The sequence below is a fragment of the Pempheris klunzingeri genome, chromosome 11 (genome assembly GCF_042242105.1).
Source record: "Pempheris klunzingeri isolate RE-2024b chromosome 11, fPemKlu1.hap1, whole genome shotgun sequence".
Classification (NCBI taxonomy): Eukaryota; Metazoa; Chordata; class Actinopteri; order Acropomatiformes; family Pempheridae; genus Pempheris; species Pempheris klunzingeri.
Genome location: NC_092022.1, coordinates 22,280,297 through 22,295,159, shown reverse-complemented (window position 1 = coordinate 22,295,159; position 14,863 = coordinate 22,280,297). Strand labels below are relative to the sequence as shown.

Genomic DNA, 14,863 nt, shown 5'->3' with positions numbered 1-14,863 from the left:
GGCAAACCAGTGTGTTTTTCTACTGCAAACTCAATTCATAAGCAAACCTGATGGAGCCTGGATGTGGAGCACACCTTCATGCACTAAGAATTGTAATTATTAAAAGGATCTGAAGCTTTTCTGTGTGCAGTGCAGCACTTCTTTGATGTCCACTTTTGTTCCTGCCTCCTAGCAACTGAGAAAGGCATTATCGTGCACACGGCGTCTGCACCCCATGCTATGGTTTCAAACCACATTCAAACACCTTCATCCTGAGAACTGCTGATGTAATTATCATGCGCTTGATCTCACCAGCCGTTTGAATTCCTCCTCAGTGAATCCCATGTATTTGTGCACCGTGCTGTAGTCGAGATTCAGGTCTGAGTGGAAGATCAGAGGGTCATCTGTATTCAGGGAGTAGTTAGCCTTGTCCTTCATGAACCTGCACAAAGATGATGAAATCAGTGCCCAGATCTACTTAACTGCAGGTTCATTTCCAGACTGTGGTGTTAAAATGAACACAGCTCACGTGATGACAGGATGCTTGGTGAAGTCTGGGTCGCAGGCACCTGTCAGCTTACTGGAAATAGGACACACCTGGAGACAGAAGAGCAGAGGCAGCGCTGACAAAACCTAATTACAGCAGTTTTTCTTCTTCCAGCTGTGACACTCAAGGCTCCACTAGGGGTCAGTGTCCCACTGCGTAACCACTGGTTGGTGCCATAATAATCTCAGCCGACTACATCACTATAATTACCTGACAAAACAAACCCACTTTGTTTTGTAATGGTCAAAATGACGAGTGTGTAATGATGAGCAGGGCACATTATGTTTAGTAGATAACAGGCACATTTCTCTACTAGTTAATGATCTTGTTGGTGATGAAAATGGTGGTGATCTTACCTCAAAGTGCATGTTTTCATCCAACAGTTTTTTGTACAGGGCCTGGTCCTCCAGGGTTCTGTAACCGTGTCCAACCCGCTCAGCTTTCAGCACTTCTACAGCCTGAAACGGGAGAGAGAGAGAGAGAGAGAGAGGGGTCACTGGTTGGACATAGGAGGTTATGAACCACCAAAAATCTCCCTTCTTGTACATGTCACCAGAATCTGCAGGCTATTTCTAGAGGTACATGTGCAACTGTTGTGGCATAGCTGAACTGTCACTTTGAAAGATGGCTTCCTGAGGGAGTGGCCACTTATTATGGCAGCCACAGTTTTACACTAAAGGGGTTGAGACATAGTAGCTGAGATGGACGCAGACAGTAAAAACCAGTATATTCATCTACACATTTGTATTTGTATGTTTGTGCACTCCTTTCTGCTTTTATTGCTGCTAATACAAATTACTCAACGCTGAAATAAAATCTAAAGGTCCCATATTCTGCTAAATGCACCTTTTAATGTCTTTGCGACATAAATGCGTGTTTTTAGAGACCGCCACACTCTGAGACAAGACTGCTCTCTTCTCCATTTTTCAGTAAATGTGTGTGAAAACATGCCATTTAGATTTGGCTGCCCTTATGATGTCATAACAGGTATCTGTTGAACATGTGACCTTCTCCAGCCCCACAGCAGGCCGACTGTCCCCTCAATCCACCTCGCTGCCCGTGGTTGTTTTTTCCTCACTGACGCCATGAAGACGTTGAGGCAAAAGTAAAGCAGGCAGACGTTTCTGTTCCATGTCCGGTACAAGCAGTAACGTTTTTTGAACACTAAACCGTGTAAACATGTTCTAGTAGGACCTCCAAACACGAGTATGAACTTTAAAATGAGCATAAAATGGGACCTTTAAACGAATTTAAAGACACACTGCTCTGCTCGGTGACATAACTTCGCTCTCTCTGTTTCTTTTGGATCTCTACCTGTGTTTTGCCGATTTCCTCATTTCTATTGTCAGTGCCTGACTTCATTGTTTTGTTTGTTGTTCCAGGTTCGACTGAGCTGCACATTGAGTACAGCTGAGTACTCAGATGATTCTACCACCCCGATAAGAAATGTCTCATGTTATTGTTGGACGGCTTACCTCCTTCACCACAGATGGCGGGCCCACCTCTCCTGCATGGACCGTCCTGTGGACCCCACAAAGCACTGCTTCCTGTAAACAAAACCAACACATCAGCAACCACACAGCACAGCCAAACATCTGGCTTTCACATCTGTGACACTGCAGCATCTCCGGGGACGCCCTCTATCACTTAGACATGTGGTTTGTTCTTGAGGGAAGAGGGTGCTGCTGTGGTTCTGTGATGTACTGTGGATGAAAACAACATTCCTCCCTGGGTGTGCAGTTCATAAAGGTCGCAATGGATGCACTTTATCAGAGAGAGAAAACTAAATACAGACCAAACATCCCTCATCTGTTTCATTTCAGCATTCTTAACCTTGAACTCATCAAATGCAGCTTGCTTGCTCTGCACATGTATGTCCAGAGGTCATGTAGTTCTGAAGATAACCCTCAATATTCATGTGGACTCTGTGACTTCTTGTTAATAATTGAAGCACATTCTCATTTCCTCCATCAATATCAATTCAGCTTACCAGGATTTCAGAACCCGATGTTGGAAGTACAGAAGTACAGTGTGGAGAACTGAGCAATACGCATAATATACTGTATTACATATTAATAGCAAAAACTACAACATAATAATGAGGGAGGGGGTTGGTATTTTTGAGGAAACCAGATCTTACACAGTGCTTAATGTAAGTTATACAAGCAAACACACATTAATTGCTTTCATACACACATAAACCAGCCTGCACACACACATAAATACACACATGCAGACAAAATTACCCAATTTAATTAAAATGATAAAAAAATTGATTCTATGGACTTTTTTTTTTTTTTAATTACTGACCAATTGTTTGCCTCAGATGACTTTTGAATGGTTGTATTTTAACATCATTGTCACACAAGTTGACACGGTGAGAGTGTGAAATACCTTTGTAGCCACACACTCAATGGAAAGCCGGCCAAGTGTAAACCCTGTTATGTTTGGTACCTCAAACTAAATTTTCATTTAGTGCTTACTGTGCAACTTTTCACCTCAACACTAATACTACATCAACACGTGGTATCTGGAGGGCACTGCCATGCAAACAAGAGCTCTGCACGCCCCGAATATTCTGCATTTCAAGGGGTTGGTGGTTGGCGCTGCCATGGTGACATCCCTCGGGGCCTGTTTATGAATATGTTTATGTATGTGGTTCAAGAGGCGGGCAGGGAAAAGCTGTTAACGGCTTTAAACTCGAATGTCAAACTAAAAATAACTAAAGTACGTTTCCAAAATCAGATGAGTTAGACGTCTAGAAGGACAATTACTTTACCACTCTTCATTTTCATATTAAACACGTTGCACACTATGAACTATCTGTTCCACGTCTGTCATGTATTAACTGATTAATCCACCACATTCATTATGGCCTGACAGGCAAATTACTTACTGTGGTACTTTCTAATTTAATCAATAAATGCTGGCTGAGTACCAAATTGGATTTTCTGAGAAGCCTCAGAGATTAAAGGATAACTCCAATATTTTTAAAGCTGTACCCTATTTTTACATATTTTGGGTTTAGCATGACTAGTAGGTAAAAAAGAAAAAATTTTGGTCCAATAGATCAACGAGCTACAACGGCCTCAATGTAAATCCTTTGTGGCAGCTCAAATCATCCAAGTACATCCACTTAAAGTGCTTTTTTTTGCCACTGACAGGCTCCGATTGTTATTCAAAGCATCTGACAACTTTACTGAAAGGATCCCTACAGAGACAGACCTGTAAAGTTGTTCGTTTAGCCAGAAACATCATTATACCCCTCTCTTCAAAGCCACCAGACTACACTGACAGAAACAGTACATTTTCTATTTTTGTTTGTGTTATTATGAGTTACACACTTTTTTTTAAAAAAGATTTCTCATCTCGTCATCTCTTATTCCTTTAATACCTACAGTGACATGCCATGACAGGCTTACAGCTCTCAGCTGCAATCAGAGAAAACAAAAAATGCTGCCATGTGGGTGCGGGCTGCATGATTCTACAGTCATGCTGCATATATTAATTCAAGAATGTATTTCGCAAGTCAAATGGTGGCTAATAAGTAAGACTAGTGACTAACTTACGAAAGAAATAAACATAAATGCGCTGTTGACGTCTCAGTCAATCATCGCTGGCAAGTTTTTCAGGTGGGGGCTGATCAGTTTTGATTGGCAGCCTAAATAAAGTCTATACAGGGGAAACACTGCATCTAACATTATAGCATTGTATATACAAAGATGAAGGAGGGTATGTGATGTGTGTGTATGTGATGATATGACAGGAGCCTGGGAGTAGAGACTTGATTAGATTAAGTAGTGTGTGTGTGTGTGTGTGGGTGATATATGTTTAGTTGTCCTGGACAGGTTGGTGTCTGGAATACGAGTATGGCAATATGTGCTGGGCAGTAAGAAAAAGACATGGTGTAAATGTTATGGTGATAATAAATATGATGTGATAACAAGACAATAATAATATCAATAAATAGCTGCAGACCAGCTGTGTTGCCTGAGGTAAAATGACTGGTGGCCTTGAAGAGAGCAATATAACTGCTGTTTCTGGCAAAACAAAAAGAATCTTGCAGGTCTCTCTCTGTAGGGATCCTTTTAATAATGTTGTCAGACACTTAGAATAACAATCTGAGCCTGAAGACCTTTAATGGACGTACTCTGATGATTTGAGGTGTCCCAGAGGGTTTCAGTGAGGCTGTTGTAGCTCGCTGACAGCGGAGAGGTTCAACTGAAACTCGAATTAGTTAAAAACCCTGGCCCAGGTTTAAAAGTCCTGATGTCATCCTTTAAGAGGAAACTGGTTGTTTTATGTAGTTATGTTTTAGTCAAACACTGTGTTGGTTACAGATTAAGGCATTTCAGTCTTCATCACTTTGAGTCTTTGAACTGTAACACCTGAAAAAGTTGGCTTGACTGCGGTGCTAGACAATAAGTTAAGGGATCATCAAATTTTTACTGAGAAGAGCCATGTCTGCACCAAAATCAACAGTTGTTGAGACATGCCACTTCAAACCACAAGTATGAACCTCATGGCGGAGGGGAGAAGTCAGTGGATAACTAAGGTAGGACAAAATAATTGATCTGGCTTAACCAATGTTCAGATTTCAGTTCTGGAAATGTATGCAAATTGGCACAGGTTTAATTAGAAATACATCATTAACATATTTAAACACACCATTTCAGAGAAAACCTATACATTCAAAAAGAATTGTTTTAATGTGATTAATTAGCATGGTGATATCTATTAGTTACATTTTTTACCCTTTTCATCTGTAGTGTCTAAAAAAAAATCTATTCGCAATGCACGGGCGGCTGTGGCTCAGAGGTCATCCATTAATCGGAAGATTGGCAGTTCGATTCTCCTCTGAGTCAGCATGTCGAAGCGTCCTTGGGCAAGACACTGAACCCAAACTAGCTCCTGAAGCACAGCTCCAGTGTGTGAATGTTTGTGAAAGAATAGTCTCCCCTAAATTAGATTCCTCCTGCATGAATGATGTGCGACTGGGTGAATGGGGATGTGATGTAAAAGCGCTTTGAGTAGGCGAAATGACTAGAAAGGTGCTATACAAATACAGACCGTTTACCTCAAAATGGTGCAAACCCGCCATGAATAAAAACTGTGCCCACGGTAATCAGTCTCTTTCTGTATTTCTGTCTGTTTTTCCTCTAGCAGTCACACCTCTCGTTTAACTGTATGAGAAATTAAAGGCTTTTTCAAAAACACATTCAAGAACACAAAGGACTCCTGTTGAAGCAGCAAAACGAGTTGTTCTTTACCTGACCCCTGTTATCATTATTACCGTTACTGCTACAGATAGACACAATAGAAGCTATTTGTGTGTCTGGCATGTGAGGCTGCAGGCTATAATAAAGCAATGATAGAAAACACCAAAGCTCACACCTTCTTAATCCCACTCAGGCTTTGACAATGCCTCTCAGCCTCACCTCATAGGCACGCCTGTGTCCTGGATTGGCCTCACAGTTGAGTGACTCATCACCTGCCAGATCAATGGCGACAACTCCCTCGTGCCGATATTTCTTACACAGCTCCACGACGTCCATGGACCAGCCTGGAGAAGTTAACACACACATCTATTACTACAGGGTTTGGTCCGTCCAGCTGTTTACACACACATGCAGATGATGTGCAGATGAAATGTGATGATACAGTCGAAGCATCATGCTACATCCACCTGCACCAACCTGCAGCACAACAGGAGAACAATAACCAACATGCAGTAGTAACTGCATTTGTCTGGCTGACAGTAAACAGGACCTTAAAGGAATAGTTCAACATTTTAAGAAATGTGCATATTTGCTTTCTTTTCTTTTCTGCAAATATGAAGTTATCTTAATGTAGCCAGATTATGTGACCTTTAGACAGAGCCAGGCTGGCTGTTTCCTGATTTCCAGTCTTTATGCTAAGCTAAACTAAGCTAAGCTAAGCTAAGCTTACTGTCTCCTTGTGGCAGCTTTTCATTTACCACATCATACTTATATCTGTGATCTTATTTACCTCTCTGCAAGAAAGTGAATCAGTTTATTTCACCAAATATGTATGAAAATATAACGTACTTTTACTAAATCAAAACAGTTACAAACACATGATGCAATATCTCAGATCATCATACAGTATTTTATCTAGAAGTATATATTAGATACTGCACTGAAATATCTGGCTGCATACTGTTCAGTCAAGTCAAAGACGCAAATCTAAACACATACAGTTATACTAGGCTTGCAGAATTTGATGTTTTCCTAGAATAGCCCGTTATATTCCCCTCTATAATGAAAATACGCCATCCTCCAAACGTTCAGGATGTCTCTTACATAACGATTTCTGTGATCATCCATACTGCAGATACTGCAGCATGTTTTGTGAGACATGCAGTAGAAAATACAGAATGGCAGATATGAATTGCACTTGGCTGTTACACAGGAAACATCTACATGAATGGAGCAGATTTGCAGCAGACATATCACTCCAGTCGGTGCTGCTGATACAGCAGCTGCTCATGGTACCACAGTTACTTTTACCCTTACGGTTTATAGACTGTACACAGTGAATGGTACAGCTGCTGTTATTGGTATAATCACTACTACTCCAACCGCCATTAATAGTGCCAATATAGTGCGTAGTCGTGTGAAACCATGTACCTTTTCATGAGCAAAGAAAAACAGTGCTCAGCTGTGAGACAATCCATTTTTCAGATAATTGGTGTGTTGTTGGTAGCACATTGATTTAACCGCCTCTTTGGTCCAGGCTGAAATATCATAACTGTAATATATAACAGTCATAGGATGGATTGCTTTGGAATAATACAGTCACACATGTCCCTTTTGGGATAAGTCCTTAAGTTCCCACCAGCCTCTGCTATACTTTGTATTTAGTGCTAATTACCAAATGTTACACTTGCTAGCATTGCTGTCTGGCTATTGCCCTTATTAATTGGTTTATGTGACTTAAAAAGTAGGAGAATTATCTCAAATTTGAAGATACATGGTTTCCACTGGATAGTGACAAAATGGTAATAATGAGAACGGTGTGGATTTATAGTATGTACTGAGGCAGAGCTTTGAGAAAGGACAGATGACAGTACAGTTAGGACCCTTATCTCACAAGGTTGTTTGGGCAGACAGAAGCATGAACAGTTCATTACTTGGCATGTGGCGCATGCAGCATAGAATGGACCTGGCTTTGATATTGAAGGCCCTCTCCCCTTCTTTGAGGCCCTCATTAACCAGGTGCACCACCTCGTCCGGGCTCAGGTCACCTCTGAGTGAAGAAACCACAGTGAAAAAGAATAAAAATATATTCCCATAAGCACATTTTCCCCCCAAAACCACATCACCAAAGCCTGCTGCTATGCAGACAGTGACTTACTCCTCCTGGTTCCATGGTATGGGATCCACTTTGGTGTTGGCCAGAAAATGCGGGCTGTATCTGACCTCAACATAAATCACTCCCTCCTTTGCTTTGTCCTCAACAAACTCATAGGCTATCCTCTTTATAGCGTCTCTGTCTCCACTGAAAAAGAACAAAGAGAACACAAAGTGAATGACATTGCCCCTTTGCTCTGATAATCCCAGTGGTACAAATAACACATTAGCCACTGCTAATCCATCATCTAAACTAAGATGCTTTCAAAATGAGCAATAGAAGCATTTTCAAAGTATTACTGGTACAATGTAGATGGTTTCATTTAAACATGTCCAACATATATTAACAGTGACAGATCAATGAGCTACAGTTTGACTGTTGCCAACTCATTTGACTTATTCAGAAACATTTCTACAAACACTTCAAGAGGAAAGAAATATCTGTACGGAACTGCATGAAAATTATTGGGTAGCAGGGGGCAGAAAAGGGGAAAAGAATACGCATTTTTTTCAACCTTTTGTTTATCCCATATCACACCTAAAACATTTTTGTGTGTCCTGCCTGCATTAGTACAGAGTTGTTGTGAAAATATGAGGAGAACCACAACTCAATTTCCTTCTTTCCTTTATACTCAGCAGCAGACTTTCCAACCCCACGTCACGTGACGCACAACAACACTGCTTCCAGCATCTACACTGACAGTGAATGCTCATCGCGCGGGTCTGAATGCCCGTTGTTCTCCAGCGTCCTCTCACCAAACACACACCGCCACATCACCGCTAAGCTTGTGCAACAATTCTGCATGAGCTAAACTCAGCTAGCAAGTTCTCAATGTTGTCGAAGCCGTTCGGCACACAAGGCTTTCAACAGCCTTGATACAGAAGGGGCCATTCAGCACAACTGCGCGCTGCAGTCCAGCCACTACAGACCGTCATTGTTGAAAGCTTTCACGGCCATTGAGTAACTGAAAGAGTGTATTTGGTCTTTTCTCAACAGCCCTCAGCCCTGTCACTGGATGACTAAATATAAGAGCGAGTGACACCGGAAAGGCCCCGCGACAACTTTACTCTCCTCTTGTGGTTGCCGAGGTGACACTTGATCTTGATAGCGATGTGTTCCTGCTCTGCATGTCTGGCATTTAAAATCAGTCCCACCCTCTCATGCTGCAGTGTTACATTGCATAATCCTGCTGTGTCTCACATCGCAGTACCATCAATCACAAGCTACACTTCACACCCTGGTTTTATGATACTTTACTTCGAATTAGAGGCGAGCACACAAAAAATCACAGTTCACTATGCACCTCAGTTTTGAAGTCACAGTTTGGCCTGTTTTTGATACAGCAGGAAAAAAGAAGCAAAACGTAAAAAGCTATTTCAAAAAGCAAAATTCAAATAAAAGTAAAGTTGTAACAAATAAATAAGAAAATTCTAACATAAATATCTGTGCAGAAGTTTTCATGTGAGGCTAATGAATGCCAGCTTGTATTGGCATTCATTATATTTCCATGTTAAACAGATAAATTAACGTATCCAAGCTGGCACTAACACGAAAACTGGGTTTGCACTCCACTTATTCGGGTGATGCCATCTCAAATAAACCACAGCTGAACAACGCCGACATGATGGTTTTTGTCCACCTGTCTTAGATAATCATCTCTGGTTTACCTGCGTTTACCATAACTGCTGGGCTGTGACTGTGAGTGTGTGGTTGCCGAGAACATTCATCCCTTTCTGTAAATTATATTTTGCAACAGTGGAAAGTCTGAGTTTGTAATCAAGTTCTGCAAACACAAAGGAGTTCAGCAATGTGCTGCGTTTAAGACGACGGTGCATTTGACGTGAAGACCCATACCGAACGTTTCAGGTACGATTTCTGGTACGAATACTTGGACTGTTTCACCCCTACTTGGAATACATCGTAATTGTACAACTGAACTGCTTGTGTGCGATATATGAGTGATAATAATCATAGCTGGACTTGGAGCCTCATTGTATCATCGCTGCGACACTAATGAGGTGGAACCTGACTCTCAATAAATCAATCTTGCTCTTTGTCCCCCTATCACCTGCACAGCAAGAAAACACCGCTAGTAATTATGAAACTGAATCATTAGAGGCGCACTTACGCAATCACGTGCATGTACTCTGCAAACTTGCCCAGGAACAGGGTGAGGGTGGCAGGCTGCTGCACAATAATTATCTGTGTCATCTCCTCCACGGTATTTGCTGGCAGAGTGATGCCACGTCGCCTGGAAGGGGGGGGGGAAGAAACAGTTCAAGGACAGTGTTGAAATTTGAAAGAGCACTTTGATTCACATAAATCTAGTTTACTTGATTTTCTCTGCTTTCTTAAAATAAGTTTAACGGAGGGCTGTTTGTGTGATGTAATGAAGAGCTATTGACGAGACAGATGATTTATTAATGTACAAATAGTCTATTGTGATATTATACTGTGCGAATGCACACACAGATTATTACTGTGGAACCCAGGCAATGCTGGCTTTTTGACGTTCATGCTAATATTTGAGAGTGAAGGCTGCTTATATTGATATTTCCACATTACCAATGGATCACATGACTATGTTTTAACTGACAGGGGTCACTCATACTGACCAACCCATGGAGAATCATCACCTGACGTTCGTTGATCGTTGAGCTATTTGTTATGGGGGTCATGGTTCGCAAGTTAGTGACTAAACACAGTGGAACATTTAACAGCTAAAGAGACAAAAACTTCCCTCACTTGTTGGTGGAGACCAAAATAGAGCTAAAAGGAGAGAGAATATTGGACTTACATCGATCAGGGGGCCAGACACACGACTCCAAACGAATGCTAATGTGTCTGCTGGATTTGTACACAAGCGACTGTTTGCTAATACGTTTGCCACATCAGCCGTATCACTTTACATTATAAGGTTAATAAGTCAGTGTGTAAAGCTTGTCACGCTGCTCCCTAATAGCCAGATACCAATATTACTCTTTAACAAAAACACATATCCCTTGTTTGGGTATTTAAGAATTGTGACCAAAGATATGTTCAAAGCACACAGTTTTTAATGCATCAATTGTCTTTTGCATTTATGTACTGCAGTCTCTTTAACTGCCATAAGGTAATATTGGCTGATACACTATCGGCCATTTATCAGTTGTGCTGTTTTACCTTATCAATTATTAATGTTCATAAGTACATTTAATTCATAAAACACAAAGCAACAACAACCTTTGTTATCTTATCTATCTAGACATGTTTATAGTATATATAATATCTCTGTGTATATCTCAGTCCAAAGAAATTAAATCTAAAGTCAATATTGAAGAAACAGAGAGTAAACTAACTTACGTGGCAACGTCAAGAATAGTCTGCACCCTGATGGCTCCATCGAGGTGCACATGTAGCTCAACCTGTGGATGAGATCATAAATAATCAATCAGTCAAAACTAATTCTTTTTTTTGCCCTATATTTTATAGTTTAGAAGAGAAGAACTGCCCCAGTAGTGGTTAATAAGACAGCAGCAGGAGGGAGCAGTGGTGGTGGTGGTGGAGGTCAATGTTTTGGCTGCAGCCCATCATGAATGCAGCACGCATGACTGCGCAACGAGTGGTGAAAAGGCCTGGGGTGCCAGAGGAGGGTCAGAGAAGAGTAAGCACTCCGGCTCTCCTTCCAGCACAGAGAGCCGTGATTTATTCAAACAGATGACACCAATAAATCATGCTCCTCCTTCAAGCAACTGAGCCTGAACTATGCTCATCAGTCAGGGAGAGAGCTAAATCAAATAATTTCAACCACACACATTTAATTCTTATTCATGGCACAGCAATGGAAATCATTACTAAATCTAAGCTCCTAATGTGCACCTAAGGAAGGACTTATTCTAGGTGTAATCATACATTTGCCAGTGTCAGAACAGTAGAGCTGAAACAATTAGTTGATAAATTGATTAGTCGATCAAGAGAAAATGCATCGTTAAGTATTTTGATAATCTATTGATCCCTTTTCAAGCAAAACCACCGAGCATCCTCTGGTTTCAGCTTCTCCCATGGGATGATTTTCTGCTTTTCTGCTGCTCTTGAATGATTCATTGTTTCAGTCATCGTTAAAGAAAAAGTGATAATTTGCACATTTTTTTTCATCGTATATAGTTAACTAACATAATCTAACTTTTCTTAATCAATCATAATGTTGCTGAGCTTCTGTTTTGCATCGTCTCTGGTGTTTTTATTGTTGAGTTTTATGTACTAAATAAATAATAAATCAATTTGCGTGGGATCCAACTCACGACCACATTTGAGCTTCATCCAGCTGTTGGTCTGGAGAACTGTTTTAGCTCCTTAGTTCATGTTAGAAGAGCAAAAACAAAAAAACATTTTTAGATGAAAAACAAGCCACAAGGGTCTGATGTCATCAACATCTGTTAAAGGATGAGTTTGGAAGCATGTTAAAGGTCAAACCACTCTGAGGGGAGAAACTATCAGACCTGCAGACCGTTTCTATGTGTTAAAATAAGTGAAGACCAAACCTGCTTCCTTATCACCTCAGTACTTTTCTAGAAAGTAAAAGCATGTAGACGTTGTACAGCTGTGTCCATCTGTGGCACAAAGGAAAACGATGCTGAGATCAGATGTTTCCACCCAAATGTTTACAACAAGTAAGTGTACCACTGACTGTGTTTGGTTTACATCTATGCTTTCTAAAAACCCGGTGTGTCAGTGATACTGGAGCATCAGCGCTGCTCTCTGACATGAAACAGCTGGTTAGCCCATCTTCAAGTGCAGGAAATCCTGTGGCGCTCATTTCAATACTTCCTGTAGTACACTGTGGTAAGTTATACAAGTCACTCGAATTCTTACTCATTTCAATCTGCATCTCAACGGTCTTCAACTCTTCTTGTGCAACAGCCTGTTCTTTATTGATATTAGATTGCTGCTGATTGCTTAACATCTACAAAACCGTGACTGTTTTGCAAGGAAATGATGGATGATCAAACCCCAAATGGGTACTGTTACACAATTTTATGACGACAGAAAATATAGGAAGTTCGCAATGCAGCATTTCAGTTGGTCAGATTTAGCTTTTTCTTAATGTCTACATGTCCTGTCTGATCACACTGAACCAAAAAAGAGAAAAAAAAACCCAACAAATGTGCCTTTTTCGATGCCCCTTTGTTTGCCCAGCATGTCTCATAGAAGTGTAGTAATTATCCTACGTAACTCCCCTCTGAGTCACAAAACCATTTTAATGTTAGTCATACCAATGCTCTATTTCATTAATTAAATTAAAAGTAAGGGAGGGAAGACAGGAAACACCCACAGGACAGCACATTCACAACATACGACAGCACAACACTCAACCAAAATGACAAATTCAAGGAACTACCAGGACACATTTACACATGAGATGGTATGAAATTTCTTTCTCAGGTCCCGGTTTGAGCCACAATAAATATATGAGATAAAATATAAAAAATAGAAGTACAGTATAAAATTCAAACATCTAGGAGACAATACAATAAAGCTTGAGTCTGGTTTTAAACACTGCAAAGCTTCCCGAGTCTCTGATGTCTGAGGATCTGGAATTCCACTTCACCGCGTCTTTAACCAAAGCACACTGCCTTTCTGAACTACGGCACCCAATCACCCAGAGCAGCTCCACTCATCCCACTGGCAATGCCGCTGCTGGGATAGGCAAGGCATCCACATTTGGAACTGTTCCACCAGTTTTTTTTGCCCCAAAGGCAGTGTGAGTCTGCCAACAGTTGGTTAATCAGTCAAGATAAACGTTAGCTGCTACCCTACTAAAAATCACACATCCTTACCACCTCCACTTGTTACGCGAACACACACTGTGTAAACCTGGAGCGACTACACTGTGACGGATGTCGGAATATGAAGAATGGGGAGTGATCTGATGAGGGTTGCTCCTACAGACAATGACCCCACAAGTGGTATCAATTCTACAACGACAGATTAATATTTAATGAGAGTATCTCTGCAAACAGCCTCCACTCCCAGAGCTCTCTCCTTTTACAATACACACACACACACACACACACACACACACACACACACATCTCTCCCTGTGTGCTGCATGTATCTTTCCACTTCTCTGTCATTTCCACCCTTCTTATCAGCCGTCAGCCCAGGGCAGGCCAGGTGCATGCTCAGTCAGCACCAAGACTCCAAAGGGCGTCAAACTAGCTGACAGTTAAAGGTACATTTCACTTTAAGCCTTTGTTATGCAAGCCAGGTGCATTCCTGTGTTTCTGTTCAGGCCATGAGAAGATAGTGACGTGAATTAAAGGTGAATCCCACGATAATACATGGCTTCATAATTTCAGTGACTACAGAACAAGCTGTTAAAGATCTAATCTATGTGTTCTGTTGCAGTTTACATGATTAAATAAAAATATCTGTAAAAGGCTCTTATCATTCATCACAGTGCGGGTTGTTGTGACTTGTATAAAGCCGGGTAGTCACATGTCAATCCGTGAGCAAAAGGAAATGTTCTTCCTTGTTATAACAAACACACACACACAGACAACGACAGAGGTAAATAATATTTTCCTTAGATCTGACACTTTATTTCCCCCTTCATATTCTTTCTTTACTCTTCCTCTGTTGCGCCACGGGGACTCTTCCAGCACTCACACTGTGGCCACGCAGTCACAACGTGCGTAAAACCAGGAAAACGCGTCAATACCTCGCCACCTTTCCCATCTGGATGATTACCAGTGATCCTACAGAGTTGATAACTTACCTTCGGCTTGTTGAACACCACTTGTTCAGGGCACTGCTCGGCCATCGTGCACAGTCTTCTGCTGCTGCTGCTGCTGCCGGTGAGTCTGCGGGTGCTCAGAGCGCTGAGGACGGGAGAACCAAAGCCTATCGCAGCTCGCCTGGCTATTATATGCATGACTCCGGGACACGCCTTTGTTCAGTGAACGACAAAACACACACACACAC

General features: G+C 41.3%; 1 protein-coding gene across 1 annotated transcript in view; it reads right to left on the bottom strand.

Annotated features, from left to right (window-relative positions):
• Window positions 1–14,863, bottom strand: part of ada (adenosine deaminase) — a 16,809-nt gene extending 1,946 nt beyond the window's left edge. The window contains exons 1-10 of the mRNA XM_070839444.1: window positions 14,658–14,863; window positions 11,243–11,304; window positions 10,029–10,151; window positions 7,904–8,047; window positions 7,680–7,795; window positions 5,965–6,089; window positions 2,002–2,073; window positions 883–984; window positions 509–576; window positions 292–421 (exon numbers count right to left, since the gene is read on the bottom strand). Coding sequence (XP_070695545.1) covers window positions 292–421; window positions 509–576; window positions 883–984; window positions 2,002–2,073; window positions 5,965–6,089; window positions 7,680–7,795; window positions 7,904–8,047; window positions 10,029–10,151; window positions 11,243–11,304; window positions 14,658–14,813 — 1,098 coding nt within the window. The 5' untranslated portion in view covers window positions 14,814–14,863. The remainder of the gene's footprint in view (window positions 1–291; window positions 422–508; window positions 577–882; window positions 985–2,001; window positions 2,074–5,964; window positions 6,090–7,679; window positions 7,796–7,903; window positions 8,048–10,028; window positions 10,152–11,242; window positions 11,305–14,657) is intronic.